Below are 20515 nucleotides of genomic sequence, written 5' to 3' on the forward strand. Positions count from 1 at the left end.
TATGCAGTACCATTACAGAAATCTGGTAACACACAAATGCCACACAGTGAATAAAACAACTATTAGCATATATCTATGCTGGCCTATTCACCACTATGTTCGTCACTGAAGGATAATAACGACCGTCAGGCTTTAGACCCCAGTCAGGCTTTAGATCTGCTCTTAGAATAAAAACTCTTTATAAAGAGCACAATTGCACTGCAATCTTTGTATATTTTCCCAAAGACTCGTGATACTTTTGATAACTGTCACAGTTCATCTCTGCCTCACCACCTGCCTGCTTCAATCTGCCAATCAGACACACCCCTCTCATCAAGCCAACTCCACTCACCTGTGCTCTCTGCTCTGCTCTGGCTGCATTTAAGCTCCAGCTCCACACTCACTCATTGCCAGATTGTTCTCGATGCTTGCACCAGACTCTCCAGCGTTTCTCTGCCTGATCTCCCGGTTCCGACCCTGCTTGCCTCCGACTATCCTGCCTCACAGATCTCCTGGAAATCACCTCAGCCTTCCATCCCTGACCACGGTCCTCGCCTGTCCCTTTCTGGGTCCTGCCTGTCTGCTCCCTTGGCTATCCAGTGATTACCTGATTCAGCTCTACAGAGTGAGTGTTACTCTTGTCTCCTCTGTGGCTTCCTGCAGTTCTGTGACTCTGATTATTCCTTCACTGAGTGAGTACTAGACTGAGTTTCACGGACATTACTCACCAGTGTCCTGGTTTGGTTCGGCTGAACCTAATCTCAAATCCCCACCAGAGACTGTTAAAGGCCAGCGGCCAGAACACAGACTGTTTTGCCTACTGCCATTGTTTCCTGCACATGTGCTAATAAAGTTTGTTACCAACGATACCTGCCTGTCTTTGTGCTGCTATTGGGTCCAAACCAAACCCATTACAATAACACTTTTTTTAACAAGCTGCTTTTCATTGGTTTAATGATACTGTTCTGTCTTGTTTAAATCACATCTCTGTCAGAGCTCAGACTGCCTCAATGGCCTCAAATCAAGTTCTCTAATGGGCAATAACAATGTTAAACAAGGAACATTAATCGGCCCACAACTATTCACTCCATACATATCATTCACCTTACAACTCGGCACTATAGATTTTTATGGAGAAGGTTCCATAACAGTGATATTGTCCTATGAAATAAAGTCCCTGGAGGCAAAGGCAAGCACTTCACTTTCACCACTCTAGAGTAAATCAATACATCCACAAAACAGAGGAAAGATATTAAAGGGAGATCTGCATGTTTAAAAATGTCATTCCACTCCTGCCTATGAATTATTTTTTTAATTCAGTTACCTGGTAACCAGGTTCATCTAAGGTTTTGCTGAGTTGTAGGCTATGGAGAGTGTATTCCCACTTGGAATAAAATAAGCTGGATAACGGACAGACGGGTAAATGACATTGATCCAACCAGCAGACAGTCAGTAAAAACGCATGTCTGCAAAAACACGGTAATCTATCAGAGCTTCTTGAATATTTATTAGGTGGCACACTCAGGGAGAGTGCTTAGTATGAATATTCATGAGGGGAACACCCTGCTTCTGAGGAAACATTTACAAAAAGGAAAGGGAAGCAGTGTGCCAATTGGAACAGCCGCACACAGGCACACCATCTGGAGTAGTGGGGGCACTGACACTTCTCATTCACTTAAACTTTGCCTGTTGTATGCTCACCTAGCCCAGAAATATTATGGCCCAAGGCTTGTATGAAGCAGGGCCTGTAAATAAGAGGAAGCCATTCTCTGACAGTACTTCTTCAAATGGTATACCGGAGGAGATTTGATTGGTTTTGTGGAACTGGGGAACAAAGATATCAGCACTGAGCTCAACCCTGACATGTGAAGGACAATGGGGTTAAACTTCAATTGTGGCACTGCTACAGATTAAAGCCTCATATGTTTACAGTTTCCTGGAAGTTTTCGCTGTCAAGAAATTCTTAGCTATCGCAGATTCTTACATTATAGAGGAGACAGATTTAAGTAACCTAATTACCATTATCACCTTGCCACGCAAAAGCGCAAGACTTCCTGTGTCAGAGCTGTACAGTTGAATCTTAATTCATATAGGTCACACACATAGTATTTGACTTGAGTCAAGACTACAGTTACAGCAACCTCCAATCTCCCCTCCCAACCAAAAGCCTTTCGGCTGCCAGCCAACTTCCAGCCAGTTCTCAGTCAATTTCCAGCAATTGGGAGTCCCAACGACCACCTGTGGGTGTGCCTAGATTCCACTGTAAACATGCCCATTCATTCAATTACAAGGTGTTGCCATGAGATGTTGCTTCCCTCACAAAAACATATACAGGATATATACCCTGTAAATCTGAACCGTATTCCTCTACTCCACTACATCTCAGAGGCAAATATTACACATTTATTCCAATAGATTTAATTAATGAGTAACCTTATGTTCACTTTTGTGGTACTTTTTTAAGAAGTACTTCACCGGAAAGATTGCCCTTGCCTAAAACTGGGCTGTTTATAAAGTAGAAAGACACTTGACAATATTTTCTAAATTGTTGCTACATAATCAGAGAAAATGGAGAAAAGGGGCTGTGTTATTGCTCAAAAGGTAGAAAACCTATAAGAACTAGGATGCACTGTGCTTCACCGGACCAATAAACACTCCCGCTGATAGATGACGTAGTGTGAGTTGGGTTGGGCTTGACTCTTGCTGGACTACATCAAACTTCATCAGGTAATTGAAAACACATCCAGGTAGGCCAGATGTGAAAGTTAATGTAGCATCTAATGCCGGTTAGCAAACATGTTTAGCTCAGCATAATACACTATTGTGTTGGTTGAATATCTTGAAAAGATGAGTGTTTGCTTGGCACACGTTGCCATGACTGTAAAAAAGGACAGGTAATTTAAAAGTCCATGTTCTGCTGCCACCATCTGCTGGCTAAGTAGATAACTAGGACATTGATTATTGCTCTATATTGTAGCTGTATGTTCATGTTACACGTCAAAAGACAGGTATGAACTCTAAAGGAAAGCTTGCATTGTGTGTTTCTTTCATATTGATATGCAATACGCCTGGTGAAAGCAGTGTTGTAGTACTCGAGATCGGTCTCGGACTGGGCGGACTCGGGTTTTTGAACGAGACCGGTCAAGACCACCGCTGATAGGCTTTTTGTCCATGCCTTAGTGATAAGACTGAAAAAGGACCTTCTACCACCCTAATAACTTCAAAGTGTGGTAGTGTAAAGATTTCCACCAGCTAAAAAAAAATAAAACTCACATTTTGATGTTTTGTTATGATTTTCCTTTGATATATATGGTCTTGGTCTTTTCTCGGTCTCAACCTCTAAAAGTATTGGTCTTGTCTCGGTCTTGACCTCCAAATGTCTTGGCCTTGTCTCGGTCTCAGTACTTTCTGGTCTCGGTAATGTCTTGGTCTCGGTTGGTGTGGTCTTGACTACAACACTAGGTGAAAGTGATCATATACCAAAATTATATACAAATCTTAAATAGGACCTGTTTAAGATTCTGAATGCAGGACTTATAACAGAGTATTTGTAAACTGTAGTATTGCTAGAACTCAACTGTCATCTAAACACTGATGCTACACCATTTAAAAACATTAATTTGCTATACCCTTGCTTGTCAAGTGTTTCTGATTTCTTTCTACGCCATACAGGTGCTAAAAAAATTCATGTGTTTAGGGATGGATGAAGCTGGAGGCTGGAGAATAACAATATGAGGCAATGGTGGTTGGAATAGTAGTACCAGCAAGAGCTTTAATCTACTTTTACCCCTGCACCTTAATGTTAAGGTGCACAGCAGCCAAAGATCTGGCAGCTGTGCCCTGCTGGCTAATTCAGTGGTACAGTGTTAATAACTGTTTATTTAGTAGCTCTATTGAGGTGATCCATTATTTTTTATATGCCAGACATTTGAGACTTTTTATTTATTTTTTTATAATAATATAATTTTATTATACTGTATTCACGGCTGTCAATCGATTAACATATTCAATCACAATTAATCGCATGATTGTCCATAGTTAAGTCATGATTAATCGCAAATTTTTTATCTGTTCTAAATGTACCTTAAAGAGATTTTAGATTTTTAATACTCTTATCAACATGGGAGTGGACAAATGTGCTTGCTTTATACAAATGTATCGTTATTATCATTGCAACAATCCAAAACTATGACAAATACTGTCCAGAATATTCTCCAGAATAACCTCAAAGGTACTGCATGCTCAAAAAATATGCTGAAAGTGTAACATGGCAACCTCAAGCCCAACAAGCAACAACAGATGGGCATACTGACCTGAATGAAACATTCCTAAGTAATACTAACACAATGTAGGGTCTAACTTTACACTTGTAAAGGTTAACTAAACAATGTTAATCGACCTGCAAGCTGTAACCACCCATTTAGCTATCACCGTTGAAAGTTTGTCTCATGTAGATTTGTCCAGGAATTGCTGTTTCAAACTATACAGCGTGGTCTGCCTTTGGCGAGGGGGAGGAGGGCCCTCTGCATCAGCTGTGTGCTCAGCCAGCAAGTGGTATTTGAGACTCGACGTACTCCCGTGGTACCTCAATTCACATCGACAGTAAATGTAAATAACTTAGTTCTTGTCGACAGAACCATCTGGCAGAGCTTTGAAGCTGAACTTGCCATTCAAAAACCCTTTTCTTTAACCATTTCTGCTCAAGTAGCCTTGACATCCACAACATTACTGCTGCATGGCTTCCTGATTTCCGGGGGTGGGCTGAGGGTCATGACGTTAATCGCGTCAGAAAAATTTATGGTGCTAAGAGGAATTTGCGTTAACAAGTTATTATCGTGATAACTTTGCCAACCCTAATTATACTCATATTTCATCATGTAGAATAGAATAGAATAGAATAGAATTACTTTATTGATCCCAGACTGGGAAATTATTTTGTCACAGCAGTAGTGGGAAAGAAAAAGAAAAAGAAAAAAAAAACAATTGACAAAACAAAATTGCAACTACAAACCATCTACCAAACACACATTCAAAAACAAAACTAAACTAAACTAAACTAAAAAGAAAAAGAAAAAGACAACAACCACAGAAAGCCAGACCAGACAGAAATATATACACCAAAGATTCAGCCTTAAACAGAACTTATGGAAAAGAATGGCCAAGCCAGATATCACAAAGCAGGGACTTCCACTAAAATTGGGAGAGTTTAAATGTCTATTAATTGGGCCCCAAATACTTTCAAAGTTTTCACAAAACCCATGTGTGTTGCTACGGAGCCTTTATTTCTTATCTGTGACTTGGTGAGTATGTACAAATTCGTGTACCATTTACAGATTTATTTTAAATGAAAAACTAATCACTGCCAAATCAGTGCTGTAATATAGCCTTGCTGTGGTAGTTGATGTCATTGGTGTTACTGCTATTCAGGCATACATCAATTACATTACTTGCCCACCGAGGATGTGAGTCTCTGTATTGTTTGTATTGAACCTGATTCCCGACTGCCCTACTTTGAGTGCATCCAACAGGCTGTCAAGTCCTTGTAAGGCAGTTAAAGCCAGTTAAATCTCTACCTTCATCCACTGTGCTGAAGATATTTGGTGACAATTTATGTCTGAATTTGGTGATAAACTGTGCCAGTTGACTGTGATTTTTAGGACAAAACACTGTTCCTCATCCTGAGCACTCCTGTAAGAAGGGTGGCTTTTGACTTGCTGGAGTGCAAAAACAATGTGTAACACTACAGAGTGTTCTACGCTATAACTATCAACACATTTTGTTATGCTTACCAGTGACATTTAGTCCATCAAAGCGCTGACACCAGACTTGGCGAGATGAACCCCTCCATGGTCCCGTCCTCCACTTGTATTCAAAACAGTGGCCCTCTACAGGATGAACAAAGATTTAATCACAATGCTTATGTTGTAAGTATAACAGCTGTGCTACAATATATCAGTTCAGTTTCATTTTAAATTCCACCGGGACTCTGCCAGACTGACCTGTACATGGCCGAGCCTCCAGCTCCTGTTCTGGACACTGCAACAGGTTCTCTGGATCCTGGGCCACGACGGCTCGGGATCGGACCTGGACTGAGCCGAAACCCAGGTCATCCCCGCTCACGCAGCTTAGTTGGCATGGACTCCAGACAGTCCAGTCTGTCAGGTAGCACTCTCCTACAAAACATATTAGGAGATCAGCAACCAAACGAAACATCTTTGTGCTACATTCAAGGTAGCACAATGATTGTGTTAGATCAGAACAACTACTCTAAGATATTTTCCCACCAAAATCCTGACCCAATTTTGATTATGATTATCTGCCCAGACGCATAATATTATTCTCTATTAAATATATCACACGTCTTCTGCACATTTCTACACATTCAATTAATGATGAAACGCCCATCTTAAAAAAATAATTATGGTAATTAAGATTAGAAGTGTATAATTACATTTTCGGTCTCATTTCTATTAAATAGGTTTCCAAGTGAATGATTTTGTTTTTAGAAGTTAGAACTGACATGAACCAGGAACCAGATCTGAGAGTCCTCCTTTGACCTTTTGGTCCCCACTCAGCCAATTAAAGCAACATTGTGTAGATATTTTACTTTAAAATAACAGCTTCAAAATCATTTTGATAGTAATAAGGAAAAGGAGGCCTCTGTCATTCCCACTCTTCCCCCAAAATGCCTGTCCTTGCATAATGTTACTTGGTTGAGCAAGTAGCAAGCTCCTGTAAGAAATGCATAACTATTTTGGAGAAAATGGATCATATTTATTGAGAAAATATTTTCTGGTTTTCCCTCTGCCGTCCTCCAGCTGCTCTGCTTTAACTCCCTGTGATTTACCGAGTTAATTACGGGACAGATAGCTTGAATTGCTAAAGTGACCGTTAACTGCTGCTTACTGTAACTACTGTCAGCTCATTACCTCAGTTAGCTGTACATCCAGCTGAGAGTAGGGGCATCGTTGGTGTTTAAATTGTTAGCACAGAAGCTTTGGAATGCAAAGAGGAAGTAATGGAACAAGTTCCGCTGGCAGAGAGCATGTAAGGTCACCAGAACCAGAGCCCAGTGAGCGGACATTATGACAGAGGCCAAAAGACCAAAGAGGACATTGACGGAGGAAGTTAAGATGAGAAGGCCGGACAAGAGTAATTCTCACACTGGCTTTTAGTTGTTGGCAAGAGCTTTGGGAAATAAAAGGGTGCAAGACAGATGCCGAGCTGGACTTGTTGAAATTTGACTACTTTTGTGATTTTGTGATTGTCTTTTTAATCACACTATAATCATAAAAATGCACTGGTACTGGCAAAGTAAATTGCAGAGGGGAAACTTAACAGGGGCCAAATTGCAAAAAAATACAAATTCTTGCATAATGTTACTTAACTTGATTAAGGGCTGATTGCAACCAAACACAATCCAACTTGCAAGCAACTGAAAGTCTTTCCCAGAGGGACAATCGCAGACTGCTGCCACAAGCATTCATTGTCAGCTTTGTGAGAGCTTCTCACATTGCCCCAGTCTCCCTCCTCCTACCTGTTAACATTAGCGCTGCATTGTGTGACGCACTCTGGAGCTCTTGAAGCTCATACAATCAAACACACTCAACAGTAATTGCTTCAACTGGCAGGTCTTTGTCATTGCTGTTAAAGCCTGGACTAAACAATATTGACGGCTGTATGCGTCAATGCCTTCTTTTTCTCTTCAAAATGATTTTGGTTACCCTGTCTGACCTTTTGATTGCCTGTACCTCTAATCTTTTTTCCTACTAGTATTTCACTACTCTGGGACCAGCCTCTCTCCCTAGTGTCAGAGTCTGTTTTGTCTTCTCACCTGGACATGGTGCAGTACAGGGTTCCTGCAGAATCATGTGCGTATCTCCATCTACTGAGGGCTCCAGATCTCCACACAGCTCGTCATCCACCAGGCTGCTCTCCTGCTCACCGGAACCATCCGACACAAAGCATGAGACATTCCTAAAGTGCAGACCTTCTCCACACCTCGCCCCCTGGGAGAACAGAAAACAAATATATGTATGGGTCAATGCTAGCCTTTATATTTAGTCAAGGTGTGAATCTTCACTGGCAAATCAATTCGATTGCGATTCAGCTGTCAACGATGCGAATGCAAACTGATTCTCAATGCATCTTGATGCATCTCAGTGTATGGCATCCTCATTGATATATATTACTGCATGTGCCTACTTTTTCATCATTTAAACTCCCCTTTTATTCAGAATGTCCTTCCAATAATCAGACTACAGCAGTCTACAAAAAAAGGCTGCATCTTTTCACTACATAAACATTACAAAAACAAAACATTTATCCATCCGCAGTGCCTTACACGTTTGTTGTAATCTACAATAATATTGTTTTCACATGGCAGCATGAAGATAAGGCATCTATTGACACTGTTGCTCACACCTCTCTCAGAGTTGGATGGCAAAGTTAACAGTGCCTCTGCAGATCTTGGCTGATTAGCTGGGCTTGCTGTAACAGTTATTTTTTATGGCTGCAGACGTTTGCTTCAGGTGAAAATGACTAATGTGATTATCAATTATTGTGAGGCAGAAGTCGCGCTCAGCGTGGGTCTGGTCCAGTTTGTGTTTCCCAGCAAGTTCATACGGTCCGCCATGTGCCCCAAGACATCCGTTTAAAAAAATAACTGAGAAAAAAAGTTTTATTATCACTTGCAGTGGACCTCTGCCTCCCTCTGACATACCTCCTACATAACTAATGTCAGCCTAATGTCCGCCCACAATTCAAAGCATAGGAGCAGCTGAGGCCGGACAATCAACAATCAAAAAACTTCTAATATTTAGGCTATATTCAATTCAAATGCTGTCAGTGGGAGCTAGCTGGCTGTTAACCCAAAGTTACTCAAAACAAAATTTTAAGCTGATTTTCTTGATATTTGGTCAGAAAAAACAGCAACTATGTGCTGACAATGAGCTGCTGTTTATGGTGAAAAACAAAACAGAAATGTATTTTCTCAGAAGTCCAGTATGATGTCTAAGTAATAAGATGCTTCAGGCAAGGAAAACGAAATATTGATGGTGGAGTGGGAAGAAACAGGAAGAAAAAGAGGAAAAAAAGTAAGAGAACAGGGAGGGAAAATAATCAAGAAAATCAGAAGTTGTTATATAGGGTTTTCTGATATATTTTTATACATTTTGGTTTTTAATGACCCCATAACTTTTCTTCTGGCACCACTCTCAGGACAAAGTTAAGATTTTTCACCCTTTCATTGGTAACAATTCATGTACTGGTTGGCTGGGACAGATAGTGACTACTTGTGTGCCCATTTTGGCAATCTTTCTCTCCAGCTCTCTGATCAAGTCAAAGAGTGTAGTAACCGATCCTGACCCGAACCTGACGGGCATTTTTATCTTTTATGTGATACATTTAATTTAAGCTGAGTGACACACAGAGTGTGTGTTATCCTGGCTTCTGATAACAGACATGTTAAGTGTAGATGAGTTACATCTAGAAAGTAACTATTGGTCCTATTTGTTTTAACACACATCACTTAATGTCACTTTGCACCTAATTTTACACTGTATTTATTTATTTCTACACTATATTTTTTCACTGAAAGAACTTAACACCCAGTCAATTGATGTGTCCAAACCTGACCCGAACCCGGACACCATTTTAAATTTTTTGTCGAACCTGACCCAGCCTGGTGGAGACAGATTCCTAAAGGCCGTGATAACCAAATTCAGTTGCAATGGCGACCTATTTAAACACATTTTCTGCCAAAATTTTAGTAATTTCACATCAGATATTTCTGTATTCGTGCTTTTATCTTTGATCTTCTCACTAATTTTGAGAGGACGGGGCTCAGTTGGAACATTATGTTACTGTATCAACATTTGAATCAAGGCGTGTGTGACAGTTATGTGGTTGCTTTGTGGCCAGTGATTTCAATCAAAAGTGATCCAACCACACCCACACAGGTCTGATGATACAGATTAGCTCTTTTACAGTGATATAATTAAAAAATAAATTAGGATCTTTTTTTAGCTTTAACTTTAGTGATGTATATTTAAAGTTGTAGAGAAATACTGAGGATTTGAAACCAAGATTTAACTTCACTGATTCCACACATCAAAGTGTGTTTCCAAGTGTTGGGGCGTACCACTGCATGGAATGTTGTAAAAAGCCTTAAATGGTCCATTGTGTGGGATTTAGGAGGATTTAGGGTCAGAGATAAGATACTCAGTGTTGCACGTTAAAATGAGCCTTTTATATTGACAGAGGGTGCAGGTCCTCTTCCACAGAGTCAGCAATGTTGCGCGGCCATGTTTGGATGGATGTAAACGATAAAAATGTCAATATATATTGTTCTTAATTGATTGTGATCACTTTGTTTTCTTTTCATGATGAGTCTGACAATGTGATAGAGTTGTAACGGTACAGACAAATTCGCAGTATTGCAATCCCTTAAAGCACTCCATTGCAACACCGCAAATGTATTGTGACCTGCAGCTGTTCATGTTGTTATGTTAACACTCATTGCTTCTGTAATTTCTTATGTTCAGTAATGAATGCCAAATGTTATATTATCCATTGCTACATACTGTAACTCTATGGTACAAATGGAATTGTAAAAATGGCGGCGCCTGTTGATACAGGATTTGAAAGGGCTAATACAAATATTGAATTTTTTTGGATTTGACCTGTTGGTAGTTGTATGAAGACCAGACACCATGAAGTATGCTTTACAATAACCCTTTACGCCGCAACCAGGAAGTCAAATACAATGCATCATGGGTAATGTAGTCCTTACCGCTACACCTCCTCTTTCAGCAATGCTTTTCAAAATATGACTTTCAATTTAAGTAACAAGCCATCGCATTTTCAACACTAGCCTTTCTTTTAACTCAATTCAGTATAGGCTCTTTTGTTCTGTTTAGCACTTGTAAATCACGTGGCCCTGTCAGTCTCTGCCCCGCCTGACCCTACCGGTGTGTTGGCAGTTCTTAGAACAGTTCCTAGGGCTTCCTCTGTGGTGATCCGTCAACAGTGTGAAGTGCAGACTGGACGTCATGGAGTACACTTAACAATAACACTTTACTCAGCAACCAGGAAGTCACATACAATACATTATGGGTACTGTAGTCCTTACCGCTACAGTGGTGGGTAAAGATTTTGAAACTATATCAAATATCTCTAATGCACCTATGAGTATGATTGGAAAATTCATGGTTACATCATTTGGTTAGTACTGAAAAAAGGAAAATGCACATACTGTAGTAAAACAGGCTGAGACACAACTCTGACCTGGAGACACTGAGATGAGTGGGCTTAAAACAATACATTGACTGTACCAGTCTTGTCAAAGATTGTCTCAGTTTTATCAAACAGAAACGTAAGCAAATTATGATAAATTTAAAAGTCTCTCTAGTCACACAGTGGCCTTAACTGTTTTGGATTGTATTTATTTTGAATAATATATGTAACTGTGTCACTATTGTAGTGAAGCTTGGAGAATATATGGTCAAATTAGAAGCAGTCTCCCGCAGATGGTAGGATGGAGGATTACTGACCTCAGTCTTGCAGTCAGACCAGCTGCTGTATCTCCAGCTGTAACAGGGCTTCACCAGGCAGGGCTTCCACTGCTCCATCTGGGATGGACATGGCCTCCCGTCGCCCTGCGGAGCCTGGATCACTGTCCGCCTCCTCCACAGCTTGCCTGCAGAAAGGCAAATAAAAAAAAGAGGAAAAAATGAAAAATGTATTTGACCTATCCATAGTTTGACCTGTCCACAGTTCAAGCCTTGTTAAGATCAGGAAGACAGTCAGGTCAGAGCAGTGAGAAGACTGTGGATGTGTAAAAGGATTTGAATACTATATTTTCTGTCAATGTGACCTCTGGGCCTGTCACCACTGGAGATTGTCAAATATAAGATGGCTGGCTCAAATGCTTACAAAGGCCTGGTAAAAACATTGAGGAAAGTGAAATCCCCCTGGCTCACATGGTAAATTCAGCAAATTAAACATTTCCATAGCACTAACTTAATCTAACAAGAGTCATATCATACTCGGAACACTGTAAAAATAAAAAGTTACCAACATTTTTAATTTAATTAATTCTTAATGCACCAAACTTTAAAACAACTTTAAATACACCAAAATTACACAATAAGGTCACTTTACTGGTCACGAAAAGCATGTGAAAACAGATCTCTGTAAAGTCTTTCTTGAATCTGGAGAAAATGTTCAAAAGTCTGAGAACATAACTTCAATGATGTCACTGCGGTGTCATCAAGGTAATCTTGTTTTGGGCATGGAAACTACAAAAGTTTCCTACACTTATACAGACAGACATTTAATGTCCCACCAGGGAAACAAATACACTGGAGCATTGCTACACCATATTGAAGGACGGCGATTACTCTTCCAGTTCCAGTCAAGACAGTGAGGAGATGGACCAATAAGGTAAAGCTGGAAGCTTAATGTCTGCTCTTACTGCACTGATGGGAATGTTTTTCAGGCTGCAGCTAGAGACCAGAGTGAACTTAAAGGGGACACCATGCCTACAGATCACGTCACACTATTAGACGTTCGATCAGCATAATTATAATAACACCAATAAAACAATAACCTCAACACAGTACATTCCAACACATGATCAGCATAATTCACATCAGAAAATGCATGATGTCTCAACATAATTGTGAATCAATAAGGCAAATCTACAAAATGGCGTCAACAGTGACCTTGACCTCTGACCTTTGGGCATCAAATCCCAATCGGTTCATCCTTGATTAATAGTAGACATTTGCACCAAATGTGAAGAAATTCCCTCAAGGTGTTTCTGAGATATCGCGTTCACGAGTAGAGGACTTCATGAAGTCACAGTGACCTTGACCAAAATCTAATCAGTTCATCCTTAAGTCATAGTGAACACTGGTACAACATTTGAATGAATACCCTCAAGGCGTTCTTGTGATATTGTGTTCATAAGAATGGGACGTGCGTATAATGTGTTGCTAGCAACTACTTTGGGACCAGTGCTGATGGACATAACACCTTTGGCTTTGGCCCTTTGATTTATTTATTTTTTAGCAAAGAACCCCTTGACCAAAAAAGACTACATAAATGGTATAATACAGCACTGTTCCATTAGTGTCTGATTTGTTGATGTACTGTTGTTTTGGAGACTTTACACATCATTTCTTGGGATGCTCTGAAATCAGATAGTTTTATATTTAAAACCTGGAGGCCGATCAACATGACATGGCTTTGTTGTTCTGAAATGTCATTGGTGATGCGCTAGCATTTCTCCCCTGCAAAAGATCACAAGGCCTGGGAGAGTTGCAGCTGGTTGAGGTAAATCCCATCAAAACTATTCTTCTTGATACTGACGGTATTTTGTTGCTTACTTTTCACTTTTTTCTCAGTGTTTTCAGTTGTATTGTTGTATGTTTCAACCATGAATCCATATTCTTGATATTACTTAATAACATACATAGAAATATTTTAATTTATTAAACAAAGTGCATGTAATTGTCCTGCTTTGGTACCATTTCTTCTCTACATCTGGGTGAATCTCTCAAGTAAGTCCTTTTTTCAAGGAGTAAAGTCCGATTCCCTTTATCTTTTCTTCTGTCTCAGTGAGAAATTTTAAGACACTGTCCTCTCTTTCAGCTGACTTCATCTATGGTACAATTGTGGGGCTTCATTACACTCCCTATGGCTTTTTTGAACATTCATATTTCTTTGTTGTGTTAAAATTGAACAAGCAAGGTTGGAGGACATGAGTGGGGAGGAAGGGAGCGGTGCCCTGTGTTTTTTGTACATAAAGTATCAACTAAAACAAATACTAGGTTCAGCAATAATACTACACACGTGACACTAATAGAAAAGTAGGTCTCTAATAACACAGAACTTTGTACATTTAAGAGAACATCATGCACGTCAGCATTTATTCTGTGTCTAAGATAAAGATAAAGATAGATATTAAAATGTGTCTGTTTGGCTGACCGCAACAGCGGGGCCAGCTCTACAAATGTGAATGTCCACGACTGAGTAAGTGAGCGATGGACTTGAGTGGATTCGAGTAGCATTGACCCGTTGGCCTTTCAAAATGAATCCGCACAAATGGTTATTATGTCAGCGGGGGATCTTTTCGAGTCAGCTACTGCACATAGGTTACAGCGCTGATGCCCTCTCCTCCCCTCACACAGCAACCTAACCCTAACCCAAATAGAAATTAAAGGTAAAATAAATACAATTAAAAAGATTGTTATTTTACTACACAACTAGGAATAATCAGGTCATAGATAAACTAAAAAAGGAAAAAGTAAATTGAAAAAATAAACTTAAAATGTAACATACATAAACATATAAATAAAGTAACATTTAAAACAGCCATAGCTGAAAAGGAAATGCTCAAACTGAAAGCATTTGTAAACATGAAATTGTAAATGGTAATTGAAATTTGACAAGGGAAACATGAAATGTGACACTCTGGGAATACTTAAACAGTAGATCTCAACAACACATATATTTTTTAGGCTACAGCTGTCTTGATAATAAGTAAGACATATAGGCAGGCAAAGGAAATCTATGAATTTAACTTGTGAATGTGATGACAACTCAACTCATTCCAAAGACAAGGCCTTGACAAAGGAATATTCTGCTGTTTTTTTGGACATGAGCATTTCAAATCCAGGGATTCATATCATAAACTCTACCACTGACCACCCCAGTAACAAATTGGCCACATTTTCGCACCTTGACCAAACACAGTCTAGCCCTATACTAGGTTTTGAATAGAGACAACAATTGTAAAATTGGTTGATGTAATTAAAAAAGGTAATTCTCAGAGCTCCAAGCCTCTGCAGAGATATCATTAGCTCCCATTATTCAAATACATATTGGATTAATTGACATGACCTCCAGTGTTGTTATTGCCGAGCTCTGTGAAACTCCACTCAGTGATCAACAGTAACAAATCCCGGGGTGAGATTTCTCCAGCAGCCTAATGATGACAGGTTTGCAACTGGGCAAATAACACCTGCAGATAGAGATCATGTGACTGAATGCTCCAGAACAGCCACAAAATGAAAGCCTGAACAGCAGCCATCATCTTGGTCCTTCTCCTGTCAAGTTTGCTGTTAAAGAGTTACTGCAGTATGGGAAATTCTTTAAGGACACACTCAACCTATGTATTGTGCTGTGTTGTTCTGAAAGAGCTTTGTCAAATAACCCCAATGATGTAATCTCAGTTTTTTTTGCTCAGTTTTGGCTCAGGGACTACATTTTTAACAGAAGGTCTGCACTACAAACTGGAAGTGTGGAGTTTGAAAGACATGGATATTTATGAGGTAGCCAGAGTCTAGCAGATATTTTGCAAAAAAAAAACCTTAACATGCTATGAGGAACTTTGCTGGTTATGAAACAGTCTAAATTTAATACTGATGTCTCTATACGACCTCCATAAGCAAATGAGAACCATCAACAAAAATATTGGCTATTTCTGTATAGTTATTACAGTTATTCTTAATATCTGGCACAGGATAGGATTCCAAGTTATCCAGGTCACAAGTCATAAAATTAAAACTATTTTTTATGGTGGGGTGCTGAGGATGAATTGAGGAGTCTCACAGCCAGAGGAAAGAAGTCGCTCTGTAGCCTGGTAGTACGGCACAAAGACACATTCACGTTTCACCATCGTCATCTTTTATCAATGAGCCAATGCCCCAAAAATCAACAAAAGACGGATATGCCTTGTACTAATTTTAGGTCAAAGTTAACTTAAGATTTCTCTGGAGCTTTTTACTGAATTTCAGAGCAAATTAAGTATTTCTCAAATGCCATGGGGTTATCCTCATTCATACTACCATAATGTTTTTAATATGATTAGAGCCCAACCGATTAATCTGCTGGCTGATTTAATCGGCCAATTATAGTCTATCTGAGAATAATCGTCATTGGCCAAGTGTTGGCTGATAGACGCCAATTTTAACACTTTTATTTTTCCAAATTAAGCACTAAGCATTAAGGGAATATGACTCGGTTTTTCTTAGAAATGATGTCCTTGCGCTTTTTATCCAGTAGAGCGCGCTCCAAGTTCATCCTTACCCAGGAGAGTCTCTCAGTCACACTCACCTCACTGTCTCCTAGGTGTGGACCAGAGAGCAGAGAGCATAGTTTACCTTCACAGTATGGTTATAACTAGTTTGTGAAATAATGACTCCATAAGTTTCCCATTTCAATTCGACCCACTTGTCCATGAGTCATGAATTGCTCTGTTGTGTAGGTCATGCTTATCTGTTTGTTATGTTAGCAAGGTAAGGTTACGCTAACTTATCTTAACATTAATACAGGCCAGCAGGGGAGAGGGGAGGGTGGACAAACAAACAAATGTTATGTTGAGAGTTAATGTTTGATAACCTTAAGCAAAAAAAGGTGTTTCTGGTCTGAGTTTGGTTCTTAATGACTTAATGGTTCAGAATGATAGAGAAAATGTAACGTTTAGAGGGCATCAGACAGGTGCATTTCAAAAAATGTTTTGTGATATTTATTTATTACGTTGCTTATACACCTACCTATTACCTAAATGTAAAGATAATAATAAATTCATCAAAATGTCTGAGTTTCAAAATACCCCATGTAACTTTAGACATCATCATAATAATAATCATGATCATAATCATAATAATTATATATTATGTGTTTGAACTATATTAAGGGATCAAAAAAGGATCAAAAAAGAAGAAAAATATAATAACAATGGAATTGGCTGACATATCACTTATCAGAATTTTTTACTCCCTAATATCGATATCGGGCCCTAAATATGAAGCTTCTGTTGAGGTTTAAGTTCATTCTTGACCTTGGAAACAGCAGCTGTTCTGGAGCTTTTGATCAAATCACAATTTTCCTCAGTGGATGAAAGTATTAGAATTATAGGTGTTCAAATTTCCACATTTCTGACCACTTTAGTACCAAACCAAATTGTTGGAACTCTCTTGAATGCTTTTTACTACTGTTTCCTGCAAGAGACTATCACAGTGTCTTCTTATCATACCAGACAATGATCAGTTGTTCTAGATATGTAAAGGATTCCAATGAAACACAACAGCTGCAACATTAGGTCACATGAACTGGCAAATAACTCATTCACTAATTTGATTGGAGTCGTGTCACCCTGCATCAGGAACCTGCCCCAGAGAAAATCGATCAAGTTAATCCAGCAATTTAGCCAAGACTGTGCTGTAAGAAGACGTGTTCTGCATTACACCATGATGGGGGAAATGGTTGTTATCATCATAGAATAAGTTATAACACAGTTGTCTTTATCTAGTGTCACACAGAATAAAATTACCCTGTGGTTGCATATATTGTATTCTCACCTGCATGACATTGCGTCAGAGTTGGACACAAACTGAAACCCACATTTTCAGGGGATGCAGATGCATTCATTTGTTCTGAGACACTCCACCCTCAACATGACCAAGAGTTAGGTTACAGTTGCATGAAAACACTGCAATGACTAGAACTATAAGCACAATACAGTACCGGCCAGCCCACAGGTGTGGGTGCACTCAGACCATGGTGACCAATCAGATAGTTGGCAGTTGACAGGACATTCCACCACACAGGAAGCATTCATCTGCCACTTCCTCTCAAGGCCCAGCTGCAAGAGAAAAGAGGGTGCTATTTACTCGGTATTTCTCAAAGAAAAGTATAGGTGGCTTTAACAGGAAATGCTACACTACCCACCTCTTTGCAGAACTTGAGGTCAACAGATTTGCCATCGCTCCGCACACAGTCCAGCATGCGTGTTTTGATGCCATTTCCACACACTGCTCTGTCACTGAGTCGACAGGTGCTCCAATCTGCAGGGAGATTTCATCAGCAAGAACAACATACAGCGTCACTCAACCTCACGCACCACCAACATTAATGAATTATTTATTGGACTCCTAATTTCTGCTGATAATTGCATGTAGTTAACACTCGCTCTCAGTCTCACCGGTGATGTTGTAGGAGTAATGGAAGCAGTTGCTGTTGAGTTTGCAGGGCTCTGTCTCTTTAGTCGGAGGACATTCCTTCTCCTCTCCAGGCTGGCGAAGCGGGTAAGAACTCCTCTCCCGAGTAGTGTTCCCAGTGCAGGGCTGAGGAGCAGAAAAAGAAACCATGACTTCATCCATACTGTTATAGCATCAGCATACATAACAAGCAAACAGCCTGTGTTTATGTCCTTATGCACTTTTTAAAAAATGGTCATGACATTTCACCTAAAATTCTAAGGTTATTTGTTTCCTGCTGTGTGCCTGCTCATGCTGGTGTGGAGTTTAAAGTTTTTAATGACATGTCTGCATAGCAACTCCAAACAACAGGTCACAACCCCAATAAAGATCTGCTTGTGATCAAACCATAGATATACCATCAAGATAAACCATAGATCAGTGTTTTTTAAACATGGTCGTCGGGGCCCCCTGCCCTGCATGTTTTAGATGTTTTCCTGCTCTAACACACCTGATTCAAATGATCAGCTCGTCATCAAGCTCTGCTGAAGCCTGATAATGACCCATTCTTTTGAATCAGGTGTGTTGGGGCTGGGGAGCATCTAAGACAAGCATGGCACACGGGGGGTCACACGGATGAGGATTGGACCACAGGACTACCAAACAAAGCCAAAACAAAGACAGAAAAATGTGACAAGGAATATCTTGCCCTTGCCTTGACCAGTACAATGGTGGGTAATGAAGAAAGACCACCGTGTGTTGTGTGTCCCAAAGTAATAGAAATTAAGGAAAAGCTCAAGTGTCCAGGACCACAAAATTGCCATAAATTTAGTAAGCTATCTGCAGGATTTCAATTCAATCTTTGTCTATAGTAAAATGAATTTCTGAATGTTTGATCACCAAACAAAAGCAACAGATGGCTTGCATCAGTTTCATAATACTTCCGACAAATAAACAGGCGTAGAAATTGAGTTCAGTTTACTTTTTCTCCATGATGACTACACATGACAGTGACAGCTGCTTCATGGTGACCTACTAGTGAAGGTGCTTTTTGTATACTGTGATGATATTGTCCCTGGTTTTATCCTGGCTGGGTACTTTTGTTGCATTTCAACTGCCATCTATCCACGAGAGGCAAAATTGCCTAAAAAATACTCACAGTCTGATGACTATCTACCTCTTTTGCAAACATAAACCACTGTATGGAGGAGAAGCATAGTAATATAAGGTAATGCATCATTCTTACCAGTGGACATGGACTCCAGGCTCCCCAGTCTGATAACACACAGTCCTCAGGACAGGGCAGCTGGCTGTTGCGGGCCCCCAGAGGCATATCTTCTGGATCACACAAGTAGTCCTCCGCCTGCTCAGAGGGCCCATCTATAGTGTTCAGCATGCATCTGGACAAAAAGGGGTTGCAATATGTCAGTCTATTTCCACAACACCCCATTATTGACCAATACCCTCTATTTATGGACGAATAAATGATAATCTATTAAAATACTTTAGATGAAGCAAGTGAGCAAACAGGAATTAAAACAAAGTCCTATGCAAAAGGAGCCCTGACCAAGTATTGAGTGCAAAAATGAACATTCTTTTCAGAAGGTCGACATTTCTGTATTATAAATCTTTTTCTTATGTTATATTTTTATATTTTGAGATACTGGATTTTTGAATATCTCACTTTATGTGTAATGAATCTAGAATATATGAAAGTTTCCCCTTTTGAATTAAATTACTGAAAAAATTAACTTATCCATGATATTCTAATTTCATGAAATACAGCTGTTGGTCTTTTGAAAATGTGACCAAATCTGCTGGGTCAAAAATATACATGCAACAACTTGAACGATCAATTTTGGTGATTATAGAAAATTGTTTCAATCAAATTTGCTTTGTAGCATGGCCTCTTAACTTCTTCTTAGTGATTATGATTGATAACAGCTAATTACTTTTTTGGGCCAATTTTAATAGTGCTTGTTTGATACACCCATTAGACTCAGCCACAAACACTATAATGAGAAAGTAGCTCAGCATTGATCTGAAAGAGTGCATTATTGATTTGAACAAGTCAAGAAAGTCACTTGAAGCCATTTCAAAGCAGTTACAGGTCCCAAGATCAACTGTGCAAACAATTGTTTTTTTAAGTATAAAGTGCATGGCACAGTTGTGTCACTGACACGATCAGGAAGAAAACACAAACTATCACCTGCTGCTGAGAGAAAACTGGTCAGGATGGTCAAGAGTCAAACAAAAACCACCAAAAGGCAAGTCTGCGTCTGTGTCCACAGTCACATGCATTTTGCATCACCATAGGCCACAATGACCAGCAATATATTTTGAGCCGAGAAGGATTTAAGGTGGCGCGGCACTGCTGCAACCCTGACTCTCATCTGTGGTGCAGTTTTATGTTGTTTCTATGCTTCCTTTTTAACTTCTACTTTAAACTACATGTTTTTAATCTAAAGACTGTGTGCGTGTGTATGTTGGTGAAATGACGATCCTGGCAAAACTTTTACTTTTTGAACCTTGCCAAACATCTCAAGGAG

General features: G+C 39.6%; 1 protein-coding gene across 1 annotated transcript in view; it reads right to left on the minus strand.

Moving 5' to 3' along the window:
* thsd7aa (thrombospondin, type I, domain containing 7Aa) overlaps positions 1-20515 on the minus strand; it is a 189141-nt gene that overhangs the window by 12784 nt on the left and 155842 nt on the right. Inside the window, exons 16-23 of the mRNA XM_084379897.1 lie at positions 19213-19366; positions 17972-18113; positions 17719-17834; positions 17515-17632; positions 11532-11677; positions 7814-7988; positions 5979-6152; positions 5769-5864 (exon numbers count right to left, since the gene is read on the minus strand). Coding sequence (XP_084236023.1) covers positions 5769-5864; positions 5979-6152; positions 7814-7988; positions 11532-11677; positions 17515-17632; positions 17719-17834; positions 17972-18113; positions 19213-19366 — 1121 coding nt within the window. The remainder of the gene's footprint in view (positions 1-5768; positions 5865-5978; positions 6153-7813; positions 7989-11531; positions 11678-17514; positions 17633-17718; positions 17835-17971; positions 18114-19212; positions 19367-20515) is intronic.

This window comes from Pagrus pagrus (genome assembly GCF_965226575.1).
Source record: "Pagrus pagrus genome assembly, chromosome: 17".
Taxonomy (NCBI): Eukaryota; Metazoa; Chordata; class Actinopteri; order Spariformes; family Sparidae; genus Pagrus; species Pagrus pagrus.